The 24,896-nt window shown below is 40.4% G+C and overlaps 1 protein-coding gene across 1 annotated transcript; it reads left to right on the top strand.

Annotated features, from left to right (window-relative positions):
- The first annotated feature begins 386 nt into the window (after window positions 1-386).
- Window positions 387-17,838, top strand: PERP (p53 apoptosis effector related to PMP22). The gene is made up of 3 exons (XM_082669291.1): window positions 387-726; window positions 12,010-12,150; window positions 16,360-17,838. The coding sequence occupies exons 1-3, from the start codon at window positions 537-539 to the stop codon at window positions 16,584-16,586; spliced, it is 558 nt and encodes a 185-aa protein (XP_082525417.1). The 5' UTR covers window positions 387-536; the 3' UTR covers window positions 16,587-17,838.
- Window positions 17,839-24,896: the final 7,058 nt, after the last annotated feature.

The raw sequence follows: 24,896 nt of genomic DNA, 5'->3' as shown, positions 1-24,896 counted from the left end.
CCTGGGTTCGGTACACGCGCTTAGAGTGCGGCAATGACCCCTGTCCAACGTGAACACTCATCTCAAATGGCTCGAAACTTAAATATCGTATTGTTGAAAATCAGACCGTGATCCGACTTCAGGGGTTAAATATTTAATTGGTGATGCGCAGATTAAAATGTGTACACGTTGAAGCACTGAGAAGAAAAGCACTGGATGCGAGAGGACCAAGTGAGAGGGAAACGAGGCAGTGGGACCCCGCGGCTCCAGGTCTCTCCGGGCAGAGTAAGCTCACACACACCCAGTGTAACCCGAGCCCGGCCCCTCCTCCCCCGCGCGCGCCTGGGCCAGCCGGGCAGGTCCGGGCGGTGCGCTCTGAGTCACCGGAATCTAGGTGGGGCGGGCGCCTCGCCCCCGAGGCCTGCCCCGAGCCGCGTCCTCCAGGAGCCGCCTCCCCGAGGCCTGCTCCCTTTTGTCGCGCTGCCGGCTCTCTAGGGTCACTCTCCGCCGGCGTCCGAGCCCCACGCGCTCCTCTCCTCTCCACCACCGCCGTCGAGATGCTGGCCTGCGGCCTGGCCTGCGAGCGCTGCAGGTGGATCCTGCCCCTGCTCCTGTTCAGCGCCATCATTTTCGACATCATCGCGTTGGCCGGCCACGGATGGCTACAGTTGAGCGGTACCGAAGAGTACTCCTCGCTGTGGTCGCGGTGTAACCCCGACGGCAGATGCGACAGCCTCATGAAATTTGGTGAGTGCCGCCGCCTCCGTGAAGTCCTCCGGGCGGCTGCTGGGCGAGCGCCGGCGCCCTGGGAGTGCGGAAGTCGCCCTATGAGAATGGACTAAACAGGGTCGAGAAGGGACTGAACAGGGTCGGGGGTAATGGGTGATTCAACAAATCTCTCTTTAGAGCCTAGGTTCATACATCCGACCCGAGCAAAATAAAGCAGTAGCAGCTTTCCGTGTCCAAAATCAGGCTCGACACTGGAAGAAAATGGCCCTAGTTCAAGCTACGTTTATTCGTAGGGTCTGTCGGTACAGCAAAAGATGATTTCAGCCATTTGAAAAGGGTTTGATGAGTAAATGTAATGAACAAAGTATATTTTCTTGGAGACCTACTGAAATTTCTTCCCATTCCGCCACCTATTTTATATCTTAAAATATGAAATATGGCTTATATTTTAAAATGTAAGTATTTAAAATGCGTACCTTCCCTAATGTTGCTGTATTATTCGTTTAACTTGAACTAAGTGAAAGCAGCTCTTCTTCCTTTAAAAAAGGCCTTTAAATCAAAGTTTCAGCAGGGAAGATTTCAGTAGATACTGCAGTGTTTAATGCTGCAGGCTAATTCTTGTTAGAGGGAGTGTCTTTTGGGCTTAGGCCTGGCATTGCTGTTTAGAAAACTTTATTTTAATCTGATTTGAAATCTAAAAAGCAAACACATCTTCTACACCAGCGAAATGAAGCAGAGTTGACAATTTAATATACTGCAGATAGAGTATTTTATTTTTCCAGCATGGAGGAAGCCTCAGGGACTACCTGTTACTATTACGCGGGACTGGAGAGGAGCTTGCTCTGGGCCGGTACCACCCCCTGCTTTCTCGTAGATGGGAAGAACAGCCGGGGTCTATCGTGATTAGCATTGTGTGAGGGGTTCCGGAGAGGAGGGTTTAAATATGAGAATAATCAGAAGCTTAAAGTCAACTACTACTGAATGGAGCCTTACCGACTGAGTTTAATAGTTTAAAACTGAGAAAGAAGGCTACCCTGCTTTTTTTCCCCATTCTCTGCTAGGACCTTTGACTTGCCCCGCACCTCCAAAGTGGCCCAGGGCTTCAAACCAAACTCTGTTTATTTCTGGGACCCTGTATCAGGGGCTTGGTGCTTTATCGTATCTACTGTGGAATTATTTGGAAGTTCTCCCCAAAAATTTACTCCCCAAAGGAGGCATGGCTCTCCTTAGCAGGTAATAAAATGTAAAGGCTAAATGGAATTCCTACTTTCCTTAAAGTCTGTCTTTTTCCTCTCTTAAAGCGCAAAGAGCACACCTGCCAGGGTTTGTATTACCCCAAGTCTTTTAGGTTTTCGAAGGGCATTAATTTCTTTGAAATAATATGTCTCTATCTTCTGGTTAAAATGCAACAGAGTTCAGTATCTTGTAGGGGATTTAATAGACTTGCTTAAAACAGGTGTGTTTTTAAACAAACTTTGATAATCGTATCTCACTGCAAAGACTAATACAGACCCAAAGAATATTCAGCGATCCTGGGCATATGAATTAAGGAGGTTAGTGTGCCGCGGGGAGAAGGGTGCAGGCAGAGCCTAGATCAGCACTATTGCTGGGACATGATCTGGCCTGCACAGCTCTGGCTGTGACCACAGCCCTCTTGTGAAAAATACACAATGCAGTTTTTATTTTTCTTGATTTGCAGGATGAACTCACCTTCCTAGGGTGTGGCTCTTCTAACCTCAGGCTGATAGAGTGCTTTGATATAGAAGGGAGTAAGCAGGTTTTGTTTCTGTTTTCTAATTTTTCTAATTTTTTAATTAGACAGGAGTCTAAAGCATTAACTTTTTTTAACCGTAGAGAAAAGACAGATCCAGTCAGTGTACAGTTGATGTTTCAATTTGATATAGAAATTGGTCTTTAGAAAAGTTCGGTTTTCCAAGTGAGCCTTGAGGAATCTAGTACTGCCTCTGTGATGCAGCTAGAATGATTTTCATAAGTGGTCGGTGGCTTTCACATTCCAATTTGGTTATTCTGGTGACCTTTGCAAAGATAGTCAAGTGCCAAGGATGTGTTAGACGTGGCTTTTGCTCAAACCCTAGAATCAAATCATGAATCTGGCACCCACTGTCACTAGGTGACCTTGGGAAGAAGAAAACAGCTATGATTTCACCAGGAGAGGTCCATCCCAGGCTATTGAAGTCAAAGATGAGCTGGAGTGATTATTATACTTCCACTCTGTCTCCTGCCATGGACTGTTGGCTAGTTTTGCCTCACAGGTGTAGAAATTGTGTATTCCTATCCCGTAGGTTGATTATCTAGGCGTCTCTGAACTTTTGAGATTTTCAGATAGCTGCAGTTAGGCCTTGCCAAAAACAATATGTTCACGTGAGGTCATATTTTATCTAAAATACAGTAAGCAGTTTCCACACACTCCCACGTATGTACAAACACAACAAGGAATAAGGTTGATGGCTCTAATTAAAATGATATCTCAATATTGAGAATTAAGTGTGTATAATCACTTTTTAAAAAATTCTTGCTATGTACTAGAAAATAAACCTTGTGATTTACCACTGTAAACTACAGTATTAAGAAAGTATACCTGTTTATTACAAAGTGCTTCACTATCTCTTTTATTTGCTGACATTTGTAACAATATGTTCATTTTGCTGGCAGGTATCAGCAATAATAAAATAATAGAGACTTTTTTTATAAAGGTAAATAGTTCCATAGAATTATGTAAAAAGCAGAATGTTATATTCTTCACTGTCATTAACTTTTTTAAAAGAATTTCAGATTACCATATCACCTCATTTTTCCTCATTAATGAATCAAATTAAACACTGAATATTTTCTTTTACATAATAGTAACAACGAAATAAATACAAATTCTTGTTTGAATTTTTAAAAAAGTCATGGTTTCTAGTCCTCAAAATTGGAAAAGAAAACTCTAGATTTAAACATTGAAATGATCATTCAAATTTCATGTATAAAGAAAATGCAAAGTTAGGACTTCCCTGGTGGTACAGTGGTTAAGAATCCGCCTGCCAATGCAGGGGACACGGGTTCGAGCCCTGGTCCGGGAAGATCCCACATGCCGCGGAGCAACTAAGCCCGTGGGCCACAACTACAGAAGCCTGCGTGCCTAGAGCCCATGCTCCACAGCAAGAGAAGCCACGGCAATGAGAAGCCTGCGTACTGCAACTAGAGAGAAAGCCTGCGCACAGCAACGAAGACCCAACGCAGCCAAAAATAAATAAATAAAAGAAGATGCTAAATTAAATTTGAATCCATGTTCACAGATAGTATTTTTGCACTCCTGGCACCTTCTTTTACAGTTTTAAGAAAGAGTACATCAGGAGGATATTTTCAGCATCAGAGATGTAGATTTCAAGTCCTAAGCAAGCTCTGACTTGTCAGGGTAGAGACTAACGAAGATAAGTTTATGCATAAATTACAGGGACAGCTGAGATGAATTTACGCTCCAAGAATGACGGCGGGGAGTCAGTGTGGCAGCATTGGAGAGCCTTTGCCTTGGATCTGAACTCAGAAGTGCAGAGCCTCATTTTTACCAAAGATACCACATTGAATGTTTTTTACATGAAATCAGCCTTGGATAAGTCAAAGAATCAGGTTAATACAGGAAATATTTTTAGATCATCTAGCCCTATGGTTCTTAAATGTACGAGAAATGAGAAAAATATCAGTAAGTATGAAGTTAATAGTTTTACATCAGCCTAAATTCAACTTAAAGGATTTCATTTTGAGATTATGTTCTTGTGGCTTTTTTGCAGAGGGGCAGGGTCACGTATTCAAATGTTCTTATTTTATGAAATTAGGCATTAGTAGATAGATTAATCTTTGCGGGCATGTGTTCACATTCGTACATAGTAAAACAAAAAGTTGGACACTCTCAATTGATTTTCATAATTAAAAATATATATATATGTTGATTTATAAAATCTAGACATCTAGGAACCAGTGATCTTGACCAGTTTACTCCACATTTGCTGCGCTTAGCACTACCAGAGAGCCTCAATTCCTGATTTGTCTTTTCTCCTTGTAAATGGCCAGAGACTCCTACACTATTAGATCTAGGAGGGATGAATAGTGAGCCTACTCAAGCTTTCTCCAAAGCCCACCTATCAGCATCGCCCATGGCTGATCTGAACTTCTTCCCGTTGTTCAGCAACTTAATTTTCTCCACGATGCTATTTGTTTAAAAGTACCTCTCTTACACTGACAAGAGGTGAAATGTGCTTCTCTGTAAATTCTTCTTTTCAGCCTTCTTCCAACGGACAGATTTTCAAACATTTGAGGGTAGATTCCAAATTTGCTGCTAGTTATTTTGTCTGAGTTCACACAGAATTTCCTGTATTTTCCCATCTTCCCGTGTAGGATGGTTTCCCCACTCAGACTTTAAAAGAAGGCCATAAAGGGGTAAAGTTCCATAAACACCAATGGGAAAGGGTTATCATCTGGCTCAGTTTCAGGGGAAAATGTAGAGCATGTAAAGAATCTCACACCTACTGTGGAATTTCTCCCCAGAGACCCCGGCATCATTCTTCCTTTAAGCCATTCCTTTCCTGCCTTCCAAACCTTCTGCAGAATCATTCTTCCTGTGTCGATTTTTTGGAGGCTTTCCTGAGTCATCCTCCAGATTTTTGCTACTCGTGTGTTACGGACCAGCAGCATCAGTATTATCTGGGAGGTTACTGGATACTCAGCATCTCAGGCCTCACCTACTGAATCGGAATCTGTATTTTAACAAGGTCCCCAGGGGATTCGTGAGCACTTTTAAGTTTCAGAAGCACTGGCCTGTATTACTGCAGATCTCCTCATTGACTATGCAACAGCCTTTTTGAATATATCATCTACCCATGTTTGTATTTATCTGTAGATAGCATCTTTTTTTTTTTGAACCTGGAGGATATATATATATATATATTTTTTTTATTGGAGTATAATTGCTTTACAATGGTGTGTTAGTTTCTGCTTTATAACAAAGTGAATCAGCTATACATATACATATAGCCCCATATCTCCTCCCTCTTGCATCTCCCTCCCATCCTCCCTATCCCACCCCTCTAGGTGGTCACAAGATAGCATCTTTTTTATTTTTTCAATTATGGTCTTGTCCAGTTTTCAGTTCTGCTTGTGTATGACATAAAGAACTTTATAGAAACAATAGGAAGGAATCTGACAAAATCTTGTATTAATGGGTAGGGCTTTCTGTATTGTTCATAGATAAATCCTTTGTTCTGGAAAGGAACCATCCTCTACTCTAGTTGGGTGACAATTTGGAATCTGCAGGGCACTGAGTAAGGGGCTAGGCCACAGACTGTTTTGGTCAATGTTTGGTGCCCACATGTAAAGCTACTGAAGAATGCAGCAAATCCATTAAAAGAAATACTAATTTGGGTTGAAAAAGTAATGACAGTCTCCAAAATGTCACCCACGATATAGCAGTAGTGCTCGCCTTGTCTTAAAATAAAAGTTTATTTATTTTTTTCTTTTCATAAACTTAACTTTGATTTACGTTTTCTAGCTTGATATTCAAGGTATTTATTTATTTTTACTTTTATGGCTCTTTTCCTCTCAGTCGATCTTACTGGTCTTTTCCCAGCTGTATTTGCCTTGTAACATCATGTTTTAGTATATAATCTCTGGAAAAACGTATAGCATTATCCCTCACACAAAAAACTTAAAAACATTTTTTAGAAGAAACTCAGAATTTCATTAGTAACCAGTGAATGGTTTCCATGTTGTTGACTTAATGTTGAACCTTTGCAAGCAATAGCAAAATCTGATAGGCCCTTCATTACCTAACTGGATCTTTAGTGAATCTTATCTAAAAGTGGATTTATAATGTTGCTGGTTTCTTTGATAACATAAATTTCTTCAAGTGGTACTTAGAAAATAAACTTAGGACAGAATAAATTATATATATATATGAAACACCAAATTTATCTTCCCTTAAGGAAACAAAACAAAAAACAACATTCCTGCGCAGAAACTCTGTTTACCTGGAGTGCAGCATGCTTTTGTGGTCTCAATTCAGAGAAAGATAATTGACAATGACAATCCTTCCCCAATCCCCTACACACACACACACACACACACACATTCTGCTTATTTGAATTTAATGATAGTATTTAATTGAATTTAATGATTGGCAGTAACCATGAAAAAAATCTATAGAAATGAGACTATAATTGACCGTAGGTCACATACTGAAAGTTACACACTCCTTTTTGGCAGTGCTGCAATCTGTTTTTATAAGGAGATTAATCATCTATCTTAGCTATTCTCAGATTTTAGTATGGATGTAAGAAATACCAGTAAAATGCGGATTAGGAAAGGCAGAAATTTAGTGTATAAAATATTAACGAAGGACAGACTTGTCTTCAGAATAGATGAAGATGGACTGTCTTCAAAGACCTGAGGACCATCTGTTGATGTTGAATCATGAAAGAAGTAGCTTCAAGATAAGTTTTACAAATTGATGTTTTTCCATTGAGGCTGGTAAATAGGGTACAATTTAGACCAAGGTATAATATAAAAATATATAGTTCCCAAAGGGTTGGGTAAATTTATAGATATTAGACTCATTCTGGGTGATTAAGGGAGACCAAAGGCACTTAGCCTACAGATTTACCTTAAGTTTTCAAAATGTATGTCATGGAGAATTGCCATGTTGTTAGTCTACATGGCTGTTGGTTCCCTTCTCAGGCAGAATATTGGGCTGGAAGGACCCTGCTCAGACCTGGTAGGATCCATCTCATCATCTTACAACAAAATAGTCATTGACATGAGGCAGCAGATTGCCTTCCTTGTTATCCATCAGACAGGACCTTCAAAACCATGTCAAGATTTGTATCTTTTTTTTTTTTTTTTTTTTTAGTTGATACCTCATTGTAATTTTTTTTTTACATCTTTTTTTGGAGTATAATTGCTTTACAATGGTGTGTTAGTTTCTGCTTTATAACAAAGTGAATCAGTTATACATATACATATGTTCCCATATCTCTTCCCTCTTGCGTCTCCCTCCCTCCCACCCTCCCTATCCCACCCCTCCAGGCGGTCACAAAGCACCGAGCTGATCTCCCTGTGCTATGCGGCCGCTCCCCACTAGCTATCTACCTTACGTTTGGTAGTGTATATATATCCATGCCCCTCTCTCTCTTTGTCACAGTTTACCCCTCCCCCTCCCCATATCCTCAAGTCCATTCTCTAGTAGGTCTGTATCTTTATTCCTGTCTTACCCCTAGGTTCTTCATGACATTATTTTTTTCTTAAATTCCATATATATGTGTTACCATACGGTATTTGTCTTTCTCTTTCTGACTTTCTTCACTCTGTATGACAGACTCTAGGTCTGTCCACCTCATTACAAATAGCTCAATTTCGTTTCTTTTTATGGCTGAGTAATATTCCATTGTATATATGTGCCACATCTTAAATGATAGTTAAGTGAATCAGTGTGGGTGTTTCCACTCTCAAGGACCAGGTTTTACACGTTCTACTTCCAAGGCAGCCTTTCTCCAGACAGACTGTTTCTTAACTTTCCATTTTGATTTTCTTTAGACTCAGCATTTTAAATAAGATGCTAATTGAGTTGATTTAACATAACATAGGAAAATTTCTTAAAATGATCTGTTCATATTTACATTCACCTGTTGGTTTTAGGTTAGGTGAATTGGCTTACTATTTCTTTTATTTAATTCCTTTCAAGTACCTGAAACTAAATGTAAATTACACCTCAGCGGTAATGTCAGCGGAAGCAGTAATAGCAATAATCTAACTTTGTATTAATCTTCCTCAAATAAACAGGCAAAATGATTGATGTTACTCTTTGTAGCAACATCATACATAATTTATTTAGCTATACTTTAAAAACCTTAATCTGTGATTGTCAAAGTTTGATTACTAAATATGTTCCCTGTTAGGATGCTTCTCCTGTTTTCATTGAAAACTCACATTCTGCTATACAACTGATCTTCCTGTTTGCATTCCTCTGTATGGCTTATATAGCTGTGTTGCCTTTTCATTGAACAGTTTCAAACATGTGAACTCACCTTAAAAGGAAAACTCAGTGTCTGCTTATTGGAATTTAATTTAATTGAATTTAATGATTGGCAGTAGCCATGCAAAAATCTACAGACATGAGACTGTAATTGACAGTGGGTTACATACTGAAAGTTACATGCTCCAGCTATTTTTATAAGAAGATTAATCATCTCTCTTAGTTGGTCTCAAACTTTAGTATAAATGTAAGAAATACCAGTAAAATGCAGATTCCTTTCCAACTCTGATTCAGTATGTCTGGAGGGATGCGTAGGAATCCATACTTTTTTTTTTTTTTTTTTTGCGGTACGCGGGCCTCTCACTGTTGTGGCCTCTCCCTTTGCGGACCACAGGCTCCGGACGCGCAGGCCCAGCGGCCATGGCTCACGGGCCCAGCCGCTCCGCGGCTCGTGGGATCTTCGCGGACCGGGGCACGAACCCGCGTCCCCTGCATCGGCAGGCGGACTCTCAACCACTGCGCCACCAGGGAAGCCTGGAATCCATACTTTTTATAAGTACCACTGATGATTTTGAGTCAGTGGTTTATGGGCTAGACTTCGAGGTGGTCTGATTAATTAATGTTCTTTCCAAAGCATGGTCCGTTTTCTCTGGAAAGTTACCTTACTCGAAGGACAAGGCAAAAGTGAGAAAAGAGACTTAATCTCACATTTTGGCTTTATCCATGTCTATTTTAAAATAAAACATTTCTATTTTACCTTGGTCTTACTGATCTCACGGGAAGAGAGCAAGACGTGGAGGAAAGTAATAAAAGTTATAAACATATAACTAGGCCCACTCAGGTACTGTCATGACGCCATCCTGACCAGTGCCACTAAGGGGTAATTTGTGTGAAAACATGGTATTTGAGCATGTAAAAAACATTGAGCATGTGTCGTTTCCTTAATTACCTATTATACCCCAGTCATCCCTGAATCTAGATGAAGATTTGGAGGGAGTGTGGAGGCTAGAGAAGGGAACAGAGGAGCTCAGCCCAGGTTTGTCTCTAACAGTTGAAGATGTAAACATGCAGTGGAGAACTGAGGAGGAGTCTTCATGTGACAGTGTAGAACCTTGAGAACGTTGAATAAAGTGAAAACTTGAGGTACTGGAGAAAGTCATCGGAATACATGAGGACATTTTTGAACAGAGAGGGCTGGAGAATTAATAGCTCCATGACTTTTCACACAAGAGCTCTCATCCTCACCGTAATCTTGAAAGAAGGCATTTTAGCCTTGGTTAACAGAGGAGCAGACTGACAGTGGCTAATAGGTAATAGAGGCAGGGTATACACGAGGGCAAGCTGGCTCCCAAGCCCTTGTTCTTTCTGCTAGTCCTTAACTTTGTCTAACACTGACCAGTCCAATGACCCCAAATTAAGTCAGGATTTGTTTGCCAGCCAAGCTCGGTTAAAGCTGGAGTAAAACCAGTGCCGAGGTACACGCAGCTCTCCTTTTCAAATGCAATAAAGAAAAATAGGTTAAGGGTGCATGTTCATCCATTAGTGAATGAGTGGGTAAACATAATGTGGGCTATCCATACAATAGAATAATTATTGGTCATAAAAAGGAATGCAGGGCTTCCCTGGTGGCGCGGTGGTTGAGAGTCCGCCTGCCGATGCAGGGGACACGGGTTCGTGCCCCGGTCTGGGAAGATCCCACGTGCCGCGGAGCGGCTGGGCCTGTGAGCCATGGCCGCTGAGCCTGCGCGTCTGGAGCCTGTGCTCTGCAACGGGAGAGGCCACAACAGTGAGAGGCCCGCGTACCGCAAAAAAAAAACAAACAAAAAGCAAAAAACAAACAGAAAAGCAGTCCTAATCCATGCTGTTCCAACACGGGTGAACCTTGAAGACATTATGCTAAGTGAAAGCGTAAGTAAGACAGTCACAAAGGCCACATAGTATATAATTCCGTTTATATGAAATGTCCAGAATAAGCAAATTTATAGAGGCAGAAAGTAGATCAGAAGGTGAAGGAAGCGGAGAGGAGAAGGGCACTGCTAACGGACGTGGGGTTTCTCTTTGGGGTGATGAAAATTTTGGAATTGAAAGTGGTGATGGTTGCACAACCCTGTGAATGGAGTGAAAACTACAGAATTGTACGCTTTAAATGGATGAATTTTCTAGTATGTAACTTATATCTTAAAAAAAAAAAGAAAAAAGAGTCCTGTTCTGGATTCAGACAGTCTGGAAATCAAACTTGGCTGCCAGCTGTGTGGCTCTGGGCAGGTTATCTGGACTCTCCAAGGCTTAGTATAATCTCACTTCTAAAATAGAAATGATAACAGAGTGTGAACCTTAAAAAGTTATTGTGAGGATTCAGGTTGCTAAGGCACGGCGGGTTCCTAGCCCAGTGCCTGGCACAGAGCGATTACTTCCTACATGTCAGTTACTACCTCTAGAGAGAAGGTTGTGTGGGAAGAGATTTTACAAATCAGTGCGGTTTGAACAATAAGAATGATTGGCTGGAATCCTTAGCTTAGGAGTCATGACTCTTCTCTTTCCACAGGGCCAGAGCAGAATGACCCAGGGCTAGAGCTGCCCATGTAGATCTTCAAATCTAGAACTCAATTTCCACCTCATCCTTATTGTTTTTAGGGCCCATGTCAATAATTGAGAATTATTGTGCAATAAATTCTGAATACTTCACAAGTTAAAATTTAGAAATGTTGTTTGCACCTAAACTTGTTATAAAAAGCACAGCTAGCTACTTTACAATTAAATTGTTTTATTTTATATCTCTGTCTAGTCATACGTACTATGAGTTTTCAGTAATTATTTTTGCATGGGACCAAACCTTAATATGGAAAAAAGATCTTTTTAAAGGTATTTGAAACAGTTCCTGAAGAGATTGTAATTTGGATTGTTCCATAGTAAAAATGTTGTTTATTGTGGTCATGTTATAGTAGAACTTGAGTGACTCTTTTAAATATTCCTGTTTATATGCCAGTTTATTAAATGAGATACAGTTTGATGTAGTTTACTTTTCATTTCGGAGGTATAAACATTTGCCCCAAAACTGAGGGGATAAGGCATTACTGCATATCAGTATGTTAATGTCCTACCTATGAATTGCCTATTCTTCCCTTAAAATATGGAGATGCTTAAGTATTGTCTCAAGAAAATCTGTTCTTCCACCCAAATACAATTAGTAGAAAGAAAAAAAAAACCCATTGATGCTTTGATAAGTAACTTTTAAATTTGGCTTGTCTGTCTTACTAATTGCTGTTTCTTTCTTATAGCGTGGGGAAAGGCAGCTGCCGCCATGCTCCTCTGTGGCTTCATCATCCTGGTGATCTCTTTCATCCTCTCTTTCTTTGCCCTCTGCGGATCCCAAATGCTTGTCTTCCTGAGAATGATTGGAAGCCTCCTGGCCCTGGCTGGTAAGACTGTGCGCCAGCAATCCTTTCTTCCTCTCTGCAGGGGACATCAATATAATAATGTCCACGCCACAAAAAGATCTCTGACAATACAGTTCCTGATCTGTTCTCGGAAAATGTGTCACCAAAGGCAGAAGTAACAGAGGAGAGATGTATTTTAAGAGCTGGATCCCTTTTATCCTCTGCCTGAGACAGCGTTCCATATCCCCCATCCAAGTGAGGAAGGTTGTCACTCTACCTGCTGGTATCTCTCGTAGATGACCCCATGCCCTTGACACCCCTGCCCCGAGGGACCAGGGCTGGAAGTGCAGTGTCTCCATAGTGGTCCCAGGCTGGCCTCCCATGAGCCCCATGCCTGAGGGGACTGGAATGTCCCTGAACCATTGCACTTGTTGAAGGCGTTCTGCAGTCCTAGGATGTGGTGGGTCACAGAAGGTTTTCTGCAGTGGGATGGGGGATCTGGGAGGGGCCAGATCTGGAATTGCCTCTTTGCAGTTTAGAGCCAGGGTCGGGGGATGGGAAACTTAGTTATGCAGCTGGGTGGGGCTTGGAGAGAACATTTATTAAGGGAATATCAGAACTAGCAAGAATCTAGAGGCAAGAATTATTTGAAATTTTAGGTGGGCACCTGGCAGTAGGGAAGTCTGCCAAAGGAGCAGGACCCCAGCCACAGAGCTGGATTTAGATGCAAATCTGGATTTCCTGAGGAGGGGAAAGAAGAAGATGCTGATAAGGGCAAAGTGAGGCGGCCATAGTCCATTTCTCAAGCTACTAACTTAGGCTCATGGAACAAATGCCGAAGTCCAGCCACAGACCTGGGGTATAAATACAAAGTGAGCATATGGTTTTGGAAACAAGTCAGAAGCCTTGTAACTAGAGGGATCCATAGGATCAAGCCTGAGCCTGAGTGGGACTGCTGTGCGCAGGGTTCCCTGAGTACAAAGAAGGTGATGGCAGGATCTAGGGCAGGATAAGTGAGGAGCAAAAAGGCCCTGGCTGGGAGGAAGGAGGTAGCCTCCGAGAACCAGCCAGTGCAGGTCTAACCGTCCCCTGTACATTTAAACATGTCTCTTGATTCAAAATAAAGTTTACTCGAGTGTTCCTCATGTTTCAAACTTTGCTTTTGGAATAATATTTTAGAATCAGAAATGGCTAGGAATCACAAAACATATGAAGAATCTTGTTGAATCCCCCCTCCACTTTTATTTGGTGTTTTGTAGTTCAAATTTACAAGACCTTATCAAAGAAACAATTTGATGTAGCTTCCTATCACATGTCTTAGAAGACTAGGTAGATGCCTATATAAATCACCATTAGAAATAACACTATGACATTAACGTTCATTGAAGAATCCTTTATGACCCATCAATTCCACTTCTAGGTATATATCCAAAAGAACCAAAAGCAGGGATTTGAATAGGTACTTGTACGTCCATGTTCATAGCAGCATTATTCACAATAGCCAAAAGGTGGAAACAACCCAAGTGTTCAGCAGCAGATAAATATATAAACAAAAGGTAGTCTATACCTACAATGGAATATCATTCAACCATAAAAAGGAATGAAATTTTGATGTGAGCTACAACATGGACGGACCTTGAAAACGTTATGCTGAAAGAAATAAGGTAGATACAGAAGGACGAATATTTTATGATTTCACTTGTATGAAGTACCTGGAATAGGCAAATTCACAGAGACAGAAAGTCGATTGGAGGTTACCAGCAGCCGAGGGGAGGGGGTAACGGGTACATGTTGTAGATGTTGAAAATGTTTTAGGTGTGGATAGTGGTGATGATTACACAACATTGTGAATGTATTTAATGCCACTGAATCGAACACTTAGCAAATGGCTAAAATGATAAATATTATGTTGAGTATATTTTACCAAAATTAAAAGAAATCGTAGTAAAACTCTTCTGTCCACCTTAACATTAAAACATTAAGATCTAGTAATCGCCATCTCTAGCTAACAGGCTTGCAGGAGTTATTGTAAAAAAAACTCGTTCTGGTGAGTTTCGATAGATAAACAGCTGAACTGTCCTGCTTAACCCCGTGTTCTCATCTTACAATTTAATTCTCCTCTTCTTCAAAGTTGGACAAGTGGAATGGGAAATGTTTAATAGAAAAATAAAAAGCCTAGAGATCTCAATACATTTTTAGTGGTAATAATGTTGAATAAGCCCTACTTGATTTTTAAGATATATTTCATAACAATTCTTTTTAATGTGATGTATATTATTGGGTTAAAATCAGAATAACTGAACACCAATACAATTTAGATTTTGTAAAAATTGATCCAAACCATTACAAGAACTTTATGTGATGAACCAAAATGGGTAAATAACAATGTTTAACATTTATCACTAGGCATATTAGAGAAAAATGCAGAGAAGTGTTCCTTTTGTGTCATACACAATGATTTGCAGAAAATGACAAACTTAACTAGTGAGAGTTTGTTATTTAAACTAGACAGAAAGTGGGACTTCCCTCGTGGTCCAGCGGGTAAGACTCTGAACTCCCAGTGCAGGGGGCCCGAGCTTGATCCTTGGTGGGGGAACTAGATCCCACATGCGTGCCGCAACTAAGAGTTCGCATGTTGCAACTAAGAAGACCATATGCCACAACTAAGAGTCTGCATGCCACAACTGAAAAAAAACAAAAAAAGATCCTGCATGCCGCAACTAAGACCTGGTGCAGCCAAAATAAATAAATAAATAAATATTTAAAAATAAATAAATAAAGTAGACAGGAACCAGAGAAATATTTAAGATCTGCACTAAGATTGCCTTTCATAAGTTGCCAAAGAAGAACATTTTAAGTTGGGAAATAGAAGCAACAAATCAAGATGTGGAAACATCTACAGCCTTTCTAGTAATTTAAAAAAAAAAAGAAAACTAGTTAAGGGTATATCTGTGGAGCTAGTAGAAAAAAATTAAGGTGAAAGAAAGGTGGTGGCGAGGACTGTTCACTCCCTGACGTACTCCTGGGAGCTCAGCCAGCTGATCCCTCTTTGTGAAGAGTAGCATCTGAGTGTCACAGAGCTAAAATCTGCTTATACCCAAAGTCATGGCAATGCATATACTAAATACTAGGTAAAAATTGCATAGCATAGCATAGCATGTGCATACTCATTAGAGCTTTATAGAATTATGCATGTTCATTGAAAAAGACTACAAAGTAGATTTAATAAATTCCTTTTATTTTTAAGCAATGTAAATTGTTAATACATGATTAATAATTGTAACAATGTGACTCATATCAAAGAGTTTAGAAATTTTTTTGACATATGTTTTCCTTCCCGTATCTTCCCTTTCACTTGTTTTTTTTTTTTTTTTTTTTTTTTTGCGGTACGCAGGCCTCTCACTGTTGTGGCCTCTCCTGTTGCGGAGCACAGGCTCCGGACGCGCAGGCTCAGCGGCCATGGCTCACGGGCCAGCCGCTCCGCGGCATGTGGGATCTTCTCGGACCGGGGCACGAACCCGTGTCCCCTGCATCAGCAGGCGGACTCTCAACCACTGCGCCACCAGGGAAGCCCCCCCTTTCACTTTTTAAAGCACTGTGGTTATTCCCCTCTTTTGCTTCTATTTCCCCAGAGGCTGGAATGCTCTTCTTCCTCTCCTCCATCTCTTCATTTCTATTTATTCTTCAGATTCCCCCTTCCTCTGCAGGCTTTTCTCCTGATTCTCCCATTGATCATTCGCATCATTGATTCATTGTTTTATTTAGTCATTTATTTATTGAATGAATATTCCTCTATCTGTGTCTGTGTGTGCATACACACAGACATATGTATATGTACATATGTTTTATTTTGCTAACAGTGATAATATTAACTTATGTTTGGCACAGGAAAAGCAAAGATGAAAAAGTAGGCTCTCCTCTACCCTCTTGCTTCCTGTTGCACACCACAATTCAGCACGTTTTACTTTAGTATGTATAATGCTTACATAGGTACATGAATCTCTAATTTTCTGTCTGTATTTCATATACTCAGTATTCTACTCAGCCAGGTATCTCTGACACACAATATTCAGTCATCTTTTTTGGCTTATGATTAACTAGACTCCCCCAGCCCCTTTTATCAGCATTATTTAGGTGGATTTAATACTTATTTTAAGGCAAAAATGTTGTGGAAGAGGAAATAATCTGTTGTTACCATGCATTCATTCATTCATACATTCATACTTTGTATTTTTTTTTCCTTCCTTTTAGCTGTGTTCCAGATCATCGCCCTGGTAATTTACCCTGTGAAGTACAACGAGACCTTTAACTTGGCTGACAGTGCTGGTGGCATCTACATCTATAACTGGGCCTACGGCTTTGGGTGGGCGGCCACGATTATCCTGATTGGCTGTGCCTTCTTCTTCTGTTGCCTCCCCAACTATGCAGATGACCTGCTGGGCAATGCCAAGCCGAGGTACTTCTACACATCTCCCTAAGGTGAGGAGTGAGCAGAAGAACATCACTGCTGCTGAGATGGACTCCAGAGAAAGAAACTGTTTCCCCCGGAATACTCTGAACCTATGTTTGGGGCAGTGTTCATATCATTAAACTATAGTCAAAATGCTACAATACTTTGGGAGAGGATATTTCTTAAATAGTTTTAGAGTTTCATATTCATCTTTTATCTGTGATTTGTAGAGTTAAACAAGACTTCTTTTAACTAATTACCTAATTACTAATATGCCAGTGTTTCCTTATATCTAGCCATACCATTTATATTGCATTTGTAAAAGAATGAGAAGGAAACTTACGTAATTTATAAGGTAAAAACGAGAAGGCTTCAGAGATTTGAGTAATCTGATCAGGTTTCTGTTTTTCCCAGATGGAATGAACGGGGTCTATTAAGGACTAAGGAGAAGAGGAAGATATTGGTAAAAATTGCCAGTGACCAAATATTCTAAAAGAAATGCAAAAAATAAATATTTTTTCAAACCTTCAGCTATTTAAAGAAGCCAAATCATTTCCTAAATGCATATCATTTGTGAGGATTTCTAATTAACATCATGAATAACTGATTTGGGGCTAAGCTTCCCGTTAACTTGATATGGCATCTAGGAAAGTATTCTTTCATAGCCAAAGCCTGTTGCAGTAGTAAGACCTCCTTAAGTAGTGAAATCTTAAGATGAAATTTTCTCTTTTAAAGTGGTTTGTAGGGTTGGGGTGTGGTAAAGTGCTACTAATAATTCTGCGCTGTTTGGTGTCTATATGTTCTAGACTAGGGTAGACTGGATTAAAAGGTGGATTGGTCTAATTCTTCGTAACCTCTAGGTGGGATTAGGTTGTTTAGTAAACCATTAGGAGGGCCATTCCCATCACAAAGTAACGTGAAAACAGCCTAAAGAGAAGAAATGGCTTGAATTTTTCGCCTTAGGCTTGACCAGGCTCTAATCGTGTAGACACAGCTTCTGATAGATTGCAGCTGTAATCAAAAACTCAAATACGGTTAAAAACCTGGTTTCCCTTGGTAAACAGATTAAAAATATCTGAGGTAAAACATGCAACAGGAGAATTCAGGGATGTGGGATTTCTCTGAATGGCAAATATGATATATCACATGGATTTTTTTTTAATATTTGTACTTATGTAATGAAAACCAATTCATTTTATGTATCAAATTATTATAAGTTGTAAAAATAAGCAGTTGCAGTTTTCATTACGAATTTTTCCCAATAAACCAGGTGTTCTAATCTTGTATCTAGTTTGCAGTTTTTTTGGTTTTGCTTCTCAGCGCCCCCCCCCCCAATCTGAGGAAGGGGATTTCTTTTTTAACATCTTTATTGGAGTATAATTGCTTTACAATGTTATGTTGGTTTCTGCTGTATAACAAAGTGAATCAGCTATACATATACATATATCTCCATATCCCCTCCCTCTTGCGTCTCCCTCCCACCCTCCCTATCCCACCCCTCTAGGTGGTCACAAAGCACCAAGCTGCTCTCCCTGTGCTATGTGGCTGCTTCCCACTAGCTATCGATTTTACGTTTGATAGTGTATATATGTCCATGCCACTCTCTCACTTCGTCCCAGCTTACCCTTCCCCCTCCCCGTGTCCTCAAGTCCATTCTCTACATCTGCGTCCTTATTCCTGTCCTACCCCTAGGTTCTTCAGAACCATTTTTCCCCCCTTAGATTCTATATATATGTGTTAGCATACGGTATTTGTTTTTCTCTTTCTGACTTACTTCACTCTGTATGACACACTCTAGGTCCATCCACCTCACTACAAATAACTCAATTTCCTTTTTTTTATGGCTGAGTAATATTCCACTGTATATATGTGCCACATCTTCTTTATCCATTCATCTGTCAGTGGACACTTAGGTTGCTTCCATGTCCTGGCTATTGTAAATAGAGCTGCAGTGAACATTGTGGTACATGACTCTTTTTGAATTGTGGTTTTCTCAGGGTCTGTGCCCAGTAGTGGGATTGCTGGGTCGTATGATAGTTCTATTTTTAGTTTTTTAAGGAACCTCCATACTGTTCTCCATAGTGGCTGTATCAGTTTACATTCCCACCAACAGTGCAGGAGGGTTCCCTTTTCTCCACACCCTCCCCAGCATTTACTGTTTACAGATTCTTTGATGATGGCCATTCTGACTGGTGTGAGGTAATACCTCACTGTAGTTTTGATTTGCATTTCTCTAATGATTAGTGATGTTGAGCATCCTTTCATGTGTTTGTTGGCAATCTGTATATCTTCTTTGGAGAGATGTCCATTTAGGTCTTCTGCCTATTTTTGGATTGGGTTGTTTGTTTTTTTAATATTGAGCAGTGTGAGCTGCTTGTAAATTTTGGTGATTAATCCTTTGTCAGTTGCTTCATTTGCAAATATTTTCTCCCATTCTGAGGGTTGTCTTTTCGTCTTGTTTATGGTTTCCTTTGCTGTGCAAAAGCATTTAAGTTTCATTAGGTCCCATTTGTTTGTTTTTGTTTTTATTTCCATTACTCTAGGAGGTGGGTCAAAAAGGATCTTCCTGTGATTTATGTCAAAGAGTGTTCTGCCTATGTTTTCCTCTAAGTTTTATAGTGTCTGGCCTTACATCTAGGTCTTTAATCCATTTTGAGTTTATTTTTGTGTATGGTGTTAGGGAGTGTTCTAATTTCATTCCTTTACATGTAGCTGTCTAGTTTTCCCAGCACCACTTATTGAAGAGGCTGTCTTTTCTCCATTGTATATTCTTGACTCCTTTATCAAAGATAAGGTGACCATATGTGTGTCGGTTTATCTCTGGGCTTTCTATCCTGTTCCATTGATCTATATTTCTGTTTTTGTGCCAGTGCCATACTGTCTTAATTACTATAGCTTTGTAGTAGTCTGAAGTCCGGGAGCCTGATTCCTCCAGCTCTGTTTTTCTGTCTCAAGATTGCTTTGGCTATTCGGGGTCTTTTATGTTTCCATACAAATTGTGAAATTTTTTGTTTTAGTTCTGTGAAAAATGTCATTGGTAGTTTCATAGGGATTGCATTGAATCTGTAGATTGCTTTTCTCAGGGTCTATGCCCAGTAGTGGGGTAGTAAGAACATTGGATAAAATGAAAAGTTGCTTTTATCATTTTCAAGTTTTAAGGGTCCTGCTCATTTTAGGTGAGCATTAAAAAAACAATTTTTGAATGAACTTTAATGGTTTCTAGTAGTCTGCTCCCTGAACTTCTTCCTCAGTGACCAATACCCAGGACACAGATATCAAATAGTATTTATCCAGTGCTGTCACCAGAGGGAATGGACCAAGAGCTTTCTGGTAGGTCAGGACACCCGGGAACATCAGTGTGGTTTAGTTGGTGGTTCTCGTATCTTCCGTGGCACAGCTTCCCGCTTGAGATGGGATCTTCTTCCATTCAGGTCATGGGACTGCAAGCAGTCTCTTTACTTCTTTTCCTCTTGTCCATCTTCCATTTGCCGGTTGATCGTTTTTTTTCCATGATGGCTCGTAGGTGAATTCTCCTCTGGGGTACATAAATGTGAAGAAGGTTGCAGAGTAGCATGGTGGGAGAAAGGATATTTCTTCTTAGTGCTTCTGTTGGCCAGTTGGTCCTTGCCAGTGACTTTTTCTTCTGTGCATTTCAAAATTTGAGGTGAACGTTTCTCATCATAAATCCACAAAGATCTGGTCTGGGTGATTGTTTACACCAAAATTAAAACAAAAAAAAAACTAGGGTTTGAAGTGATCATTAACAATGTTTAAAATGCCATCTTTTAAAATAATTGCATAGCTAATTCAAGAAGATAATGGATATCTAGAGATTCAGAAACTGGGTCTCCCATTAGACATGAAAATGACTCTCAGATACAGGTCCTCTAAAGCAAGCACTTTTGTCTTTGGATTTTTTCCCTTCCAACTCTCTTCTTCCCCTCCTAAACAAGTAACACACTAGATCCTAAAGATGCACATTTAGGAAAAATACAGCTTCCTGGAATCCATGGTCTGTACTAACAGAAACATTTCTGCTGGAATGTTTGTGACAAAGACAGAGGAAGCATCATTACTTTGGTTAAAATGTTCCGCTTCTTTCAGCCTTGTTCCAGCATAGAGATCCTCCATTCCTTGTTAGTTCATGTTCATTAGGACAGAAACCTTTCTGTCATAAACAGAGCAGGAGAATTCCAGGGAATTCAGGAAAGTAATGGAGAATTTGACTGAGAAGCCATCTGAGGACTAACAATGCATTGCATGAGATTTCCCATGATTAAACCAAGCTGGTTTCTAGCTCTGTAATTATATTGAGTCCCCAACCTTTAAACAAGCAGTTCTAGGTTCCCAAACAATTATCTCACGCTCCCACTGTAAGTAGTCAGGTATGCCAAGTGCCATTTGCCACTGAATGTAACAAAGAGGTAATGTGTCTAGGACTTTGGGGTCTCACACAAAGTAACTGTGGAGTGTAATTACTTTTAGCTTCAAAACCATACGTTGCAGGGCTGACATTAAAGTTTGATAGGCTTTCCTTCCTTAAGAGAATCAAAACAATGGAAAAATATAGTCATAATAACCTCATTAGGTTGATTTTTGCTACAAACGCCTGATGACAGTCCTATTAATATAATAAACACAAATGCTGAATCGACTTCTTTTGTTTTCCTAGGAAGACCTGAAAAGGGCATATTTGAGTCTCATCCCATTGTTGGCTCTTGCTAGCTATGCAGGAGTCTATAGCTTGAGCGGTTTACCACCCCATGTGTTTCATAACCTCATCTGTAAAATGATTGCAGTGATCCTTTTCCTTCAGAATTCTCTGATTTAGTGTGTTTGTATGTGCAGCTGCTCATTATTAATTTACTCAAATATTGTTGGGCAAAGGAAAAATGGTAAAGTAATGCTATTTTTTGGTGTGTTTTTTCAAGTTGATTTTCATAACTAGAGACAATGACTAACATCTTTTTAATACTGTGATGGAATTTTTTTCTTTAATTGAAAATTAAAGACTATTCCTTTCATTGGAAGATCTACTAAATAAGTGTATATAGACTCTATCATGAGCATAAGGAGCCCTGAAGCCTAGAAGAAAATCTTTATATTCCACGGAGCTTCTGATTCAAGATGGCGGAATGGACTCTATTTAATAATCACTTCTGACCAGGATAGAAAAAAGTGTAGAATAGTAAACAAGTGCCAGAGGAAATAAATCCATAACCAAAGAGGGATGTTATCAGCTGACCACAGATTCTGTCAAATTTCTGGAAGACGAAAAATGAGTGACATTGTCAACATAGCACTGGAGCTGCCACCCAGGATAAACTCAAGCTGGCCGTCAGGCAAGTAACAGCTGTGCTGCTTGATGAGTGCCAAGCTTGACGCTGGCAGGGAAAAGTAGGTCTGGGAAAGGAGGAGGGTGTAAATCAGGGGGATTAGTTAGAGGTCTGCCTCATGAGGAGTTCACCAGTTGGCCTGGTCTCCCATGCCCCCACCAGGCTGCCACCTGAAACTTACAGAGTGGAAGAACCCAAAGATGATGGTCATGCTTCCTAAGTAGCATGCTCTAAGTGCTTCCCATGTACTAACCCATGTAAACCTGGCCTAGACCCTCTGATATGAACTTAATGATCTTAATTGTTCAGAGAAGAAATGGAAGCACAGGAATGTGAAGTAATTTTCTCAAGGTCAGACAGCTAGTAAATAACAACGGTAATTATATATACAAAACACACCGTGTTGCGGTACAGTTGTTTTTTTTGTTTTTTGCAGTCCGCGGGCCTCTCACTGTTGTGACCTCTCCCGTTGCGGAGCACAGGCTCCGGACGCGCAGGCTCAGCGGCCATGGCTCACGGGCCCAGCCGCTCTGCCGCATGTAGGATCTTCCCGGACAGGGGCACGAACCCGTGTCCCCTGCATTGGCAGCCGGACTCTCAACCACTGCGCCACCAGGGAAGCCCGCGGTACTGTTTGATGCAGTAAGGCATAGTCCAGTAGGTATTGATACCATATGAGGATTCCAGGCTTCCCTCTCCTTCCATCGTGTCTGTATGGGTCTCTCAACCCCTTCTAATTCTCCATACTCCAGGGAGGGTTCTGCCTTGCCTGTGTGTTCTGGGGGCATTTTATTGTATAATGGAGAAGCATGGAGGGCCGGAGTGTAAAGGACTAGGCCTGGGTGAGGGCTGGTTCTTCAGAGAGAATTGGGGGTGAGAGAGGAAGATGAAGGAAATTAATGGGAAAGAGAAAAAGGGAATTAAAAAAATCTTCTAGGATCTCTGTATCTCACTGCACTGTGTGTGAGAAACACAGTTCACACTGTGTTGGGTTTTCATGGTTCGACTATCTTCTTTTGGGCACTTCTCTGTGCTTGGACCCTTACTTCCTGAGTCATGACTTCATGAACATCACAGGTAGGAGCCATTTTCCAAACCATCCCAGGGGTGTGGCTGATATTAGAGGGGCCAGTCTTTTTTTTTTTTTTTTAGGAACTTATTATATTACTGATAGTTTTAGCCTCTTAAATTCTCAAGTCCTATGAACAAATTATAAGACCGATATTATCAGCACAGTTTTAGATACAAAGACAAACATATTAACAAGTAATAGTAAAATTAGCATACAAAAGAGGGCCTATTTTGACTCTCAAGATAAGACTTTCCTAGAGGGGCCAGTCTTGATGGAGTGGGCATTGTAAAGAAAAACCCTTTCATCTTCTTTCCTAAGCACTAATTTTTAGACTTTCTAAAATGTGCTGCTTTTGATACTACAGATTACTGGTCCTAACTGAAGTATAAGTTTTAAAAAAAATAGTCATCCATACACTATACAGTATACACTATACAGTATAGAATGCTGTGCATCTTCATTGTTGTATAAAGGATATTTTGAAATATGTATTACAGAAGAAAACACAGTGAACACATGATATTCACATAGAACATAGAGTATATCAGTATAGATACACCATATCTCATCCTTTTGGCTTTTGTGACACTGAATATTCCTGATCAGAAAAAGAAATGCATGGAAGAAGGGCTCCTTTTCACTTTCCTACATCATCACCCAAGTACTGTCAGGAGAGGAAAGTGAATACATAACCCCCAGTTTTACCTTAATTTTTTTTTTTAATTTATTTTTGGTTGTGTTGGGTCTTTGTTGCTGCATGCGGGCTTTCTCTAGTTGCGGCGAGGGGGGCTACTCTTCGTTGCGGTACGTGGGCTTCTCATTGCAGTGGCTTCTCGTTGCAGAGCACGGGCTCTAGGTGCACGGGCTTCAGTAGTTGTGGCTCACGGGCTCTAGAGCGCAGGCTCAGTAGTTATGGCGCATGGGCTTAGTTGCTCCGTGGCATGTGGGATCTTCCTGGACCAGGGCTCGAACCCATGTCCCCTGCACTGGCAGGCAGATTCTTAACCACTGCACCACCAGGGAAGCCCTACCTTAAATTTTTGTACAAATGTTTAATCTGAAATATAGATTAAAATATATATAAAAATATATAATTTTTTAACCATAAAAATGTTTTAAATCACAAATCTATTAATTACTTAACCCTCCACCTTCAGTCCACAAACTTTCAAATAAAATAGAATGACGTGAGTGAAGCTTGTCCCATTTGGGGAAGACATTGTTTCCTTAGAGGCAATTATGTAAACTCCAACTCCTTGATTTAATTTAGGTAGAAGATACAAATAAACGTTTTTAATAGTCCTAAGACTTCATTCCCTTCCAGCGCACCGCAATGAAGAGTAACTCCCGCTCGCCACAACTAGAGAAAAGCCCGTGCGCGGCAACAAAGACCAAATGCAGCCAAAAATAAAATAAATAAATTTACAAAGTATTACCAGTAAAACCATGATAGGAATTCAAACAATTCTGACATCTAAATTGGTCTGAAAAAGCGATGACTTTGAACGAGAATATTTCTACAATTATGCAGTAAGGATGTAATTGAAACTGTGGCCAATGGTTCTGCCACGGGCAGGAGCAGGTTGCTAGGACGCTGGGGTGAAGAGATTCAGCGCCAGCTCTCTCTTTTGAAATCTCTTCTCTTTTCCTTGATCTTTCTGCAACAGTTATTTTTGCAACAGAGCTTTAAAAACAGGTTTCTTGGGGGGCAAAAGATGGCTTTATCTTATCTCTGTAGAGTGGTTTCAGATTTTAAAATTCCTGAAGACAGACCGGGCTTGGGACCCACTGCTGGATGATCAGAGCCCTTGGCCTTTGGAGATTATTCTTCAGTGAGCTTGGCTTGCCCTGTCATTCTTCCAGTGCATTGTTCCTGGATTTCTCAATTCTGGTAAGTATCTGGGTGTGTTTTCGGGGTGTGGCAGACATG

This window comes from Grampus griseus (genome assembly GCF_964374135.1).
Source record: "Grampus griseus genome assembly, chromosome: 13".
Lineage (NCBI taxonomy): Eukaryota > Metazoa > Chordata > Mammalia > Artiodactyla > Delphinidae > Grampus > Grampus griseus.
This window is presented reverse-complemented; position numbering and strand designations above follow the sequence as displayed.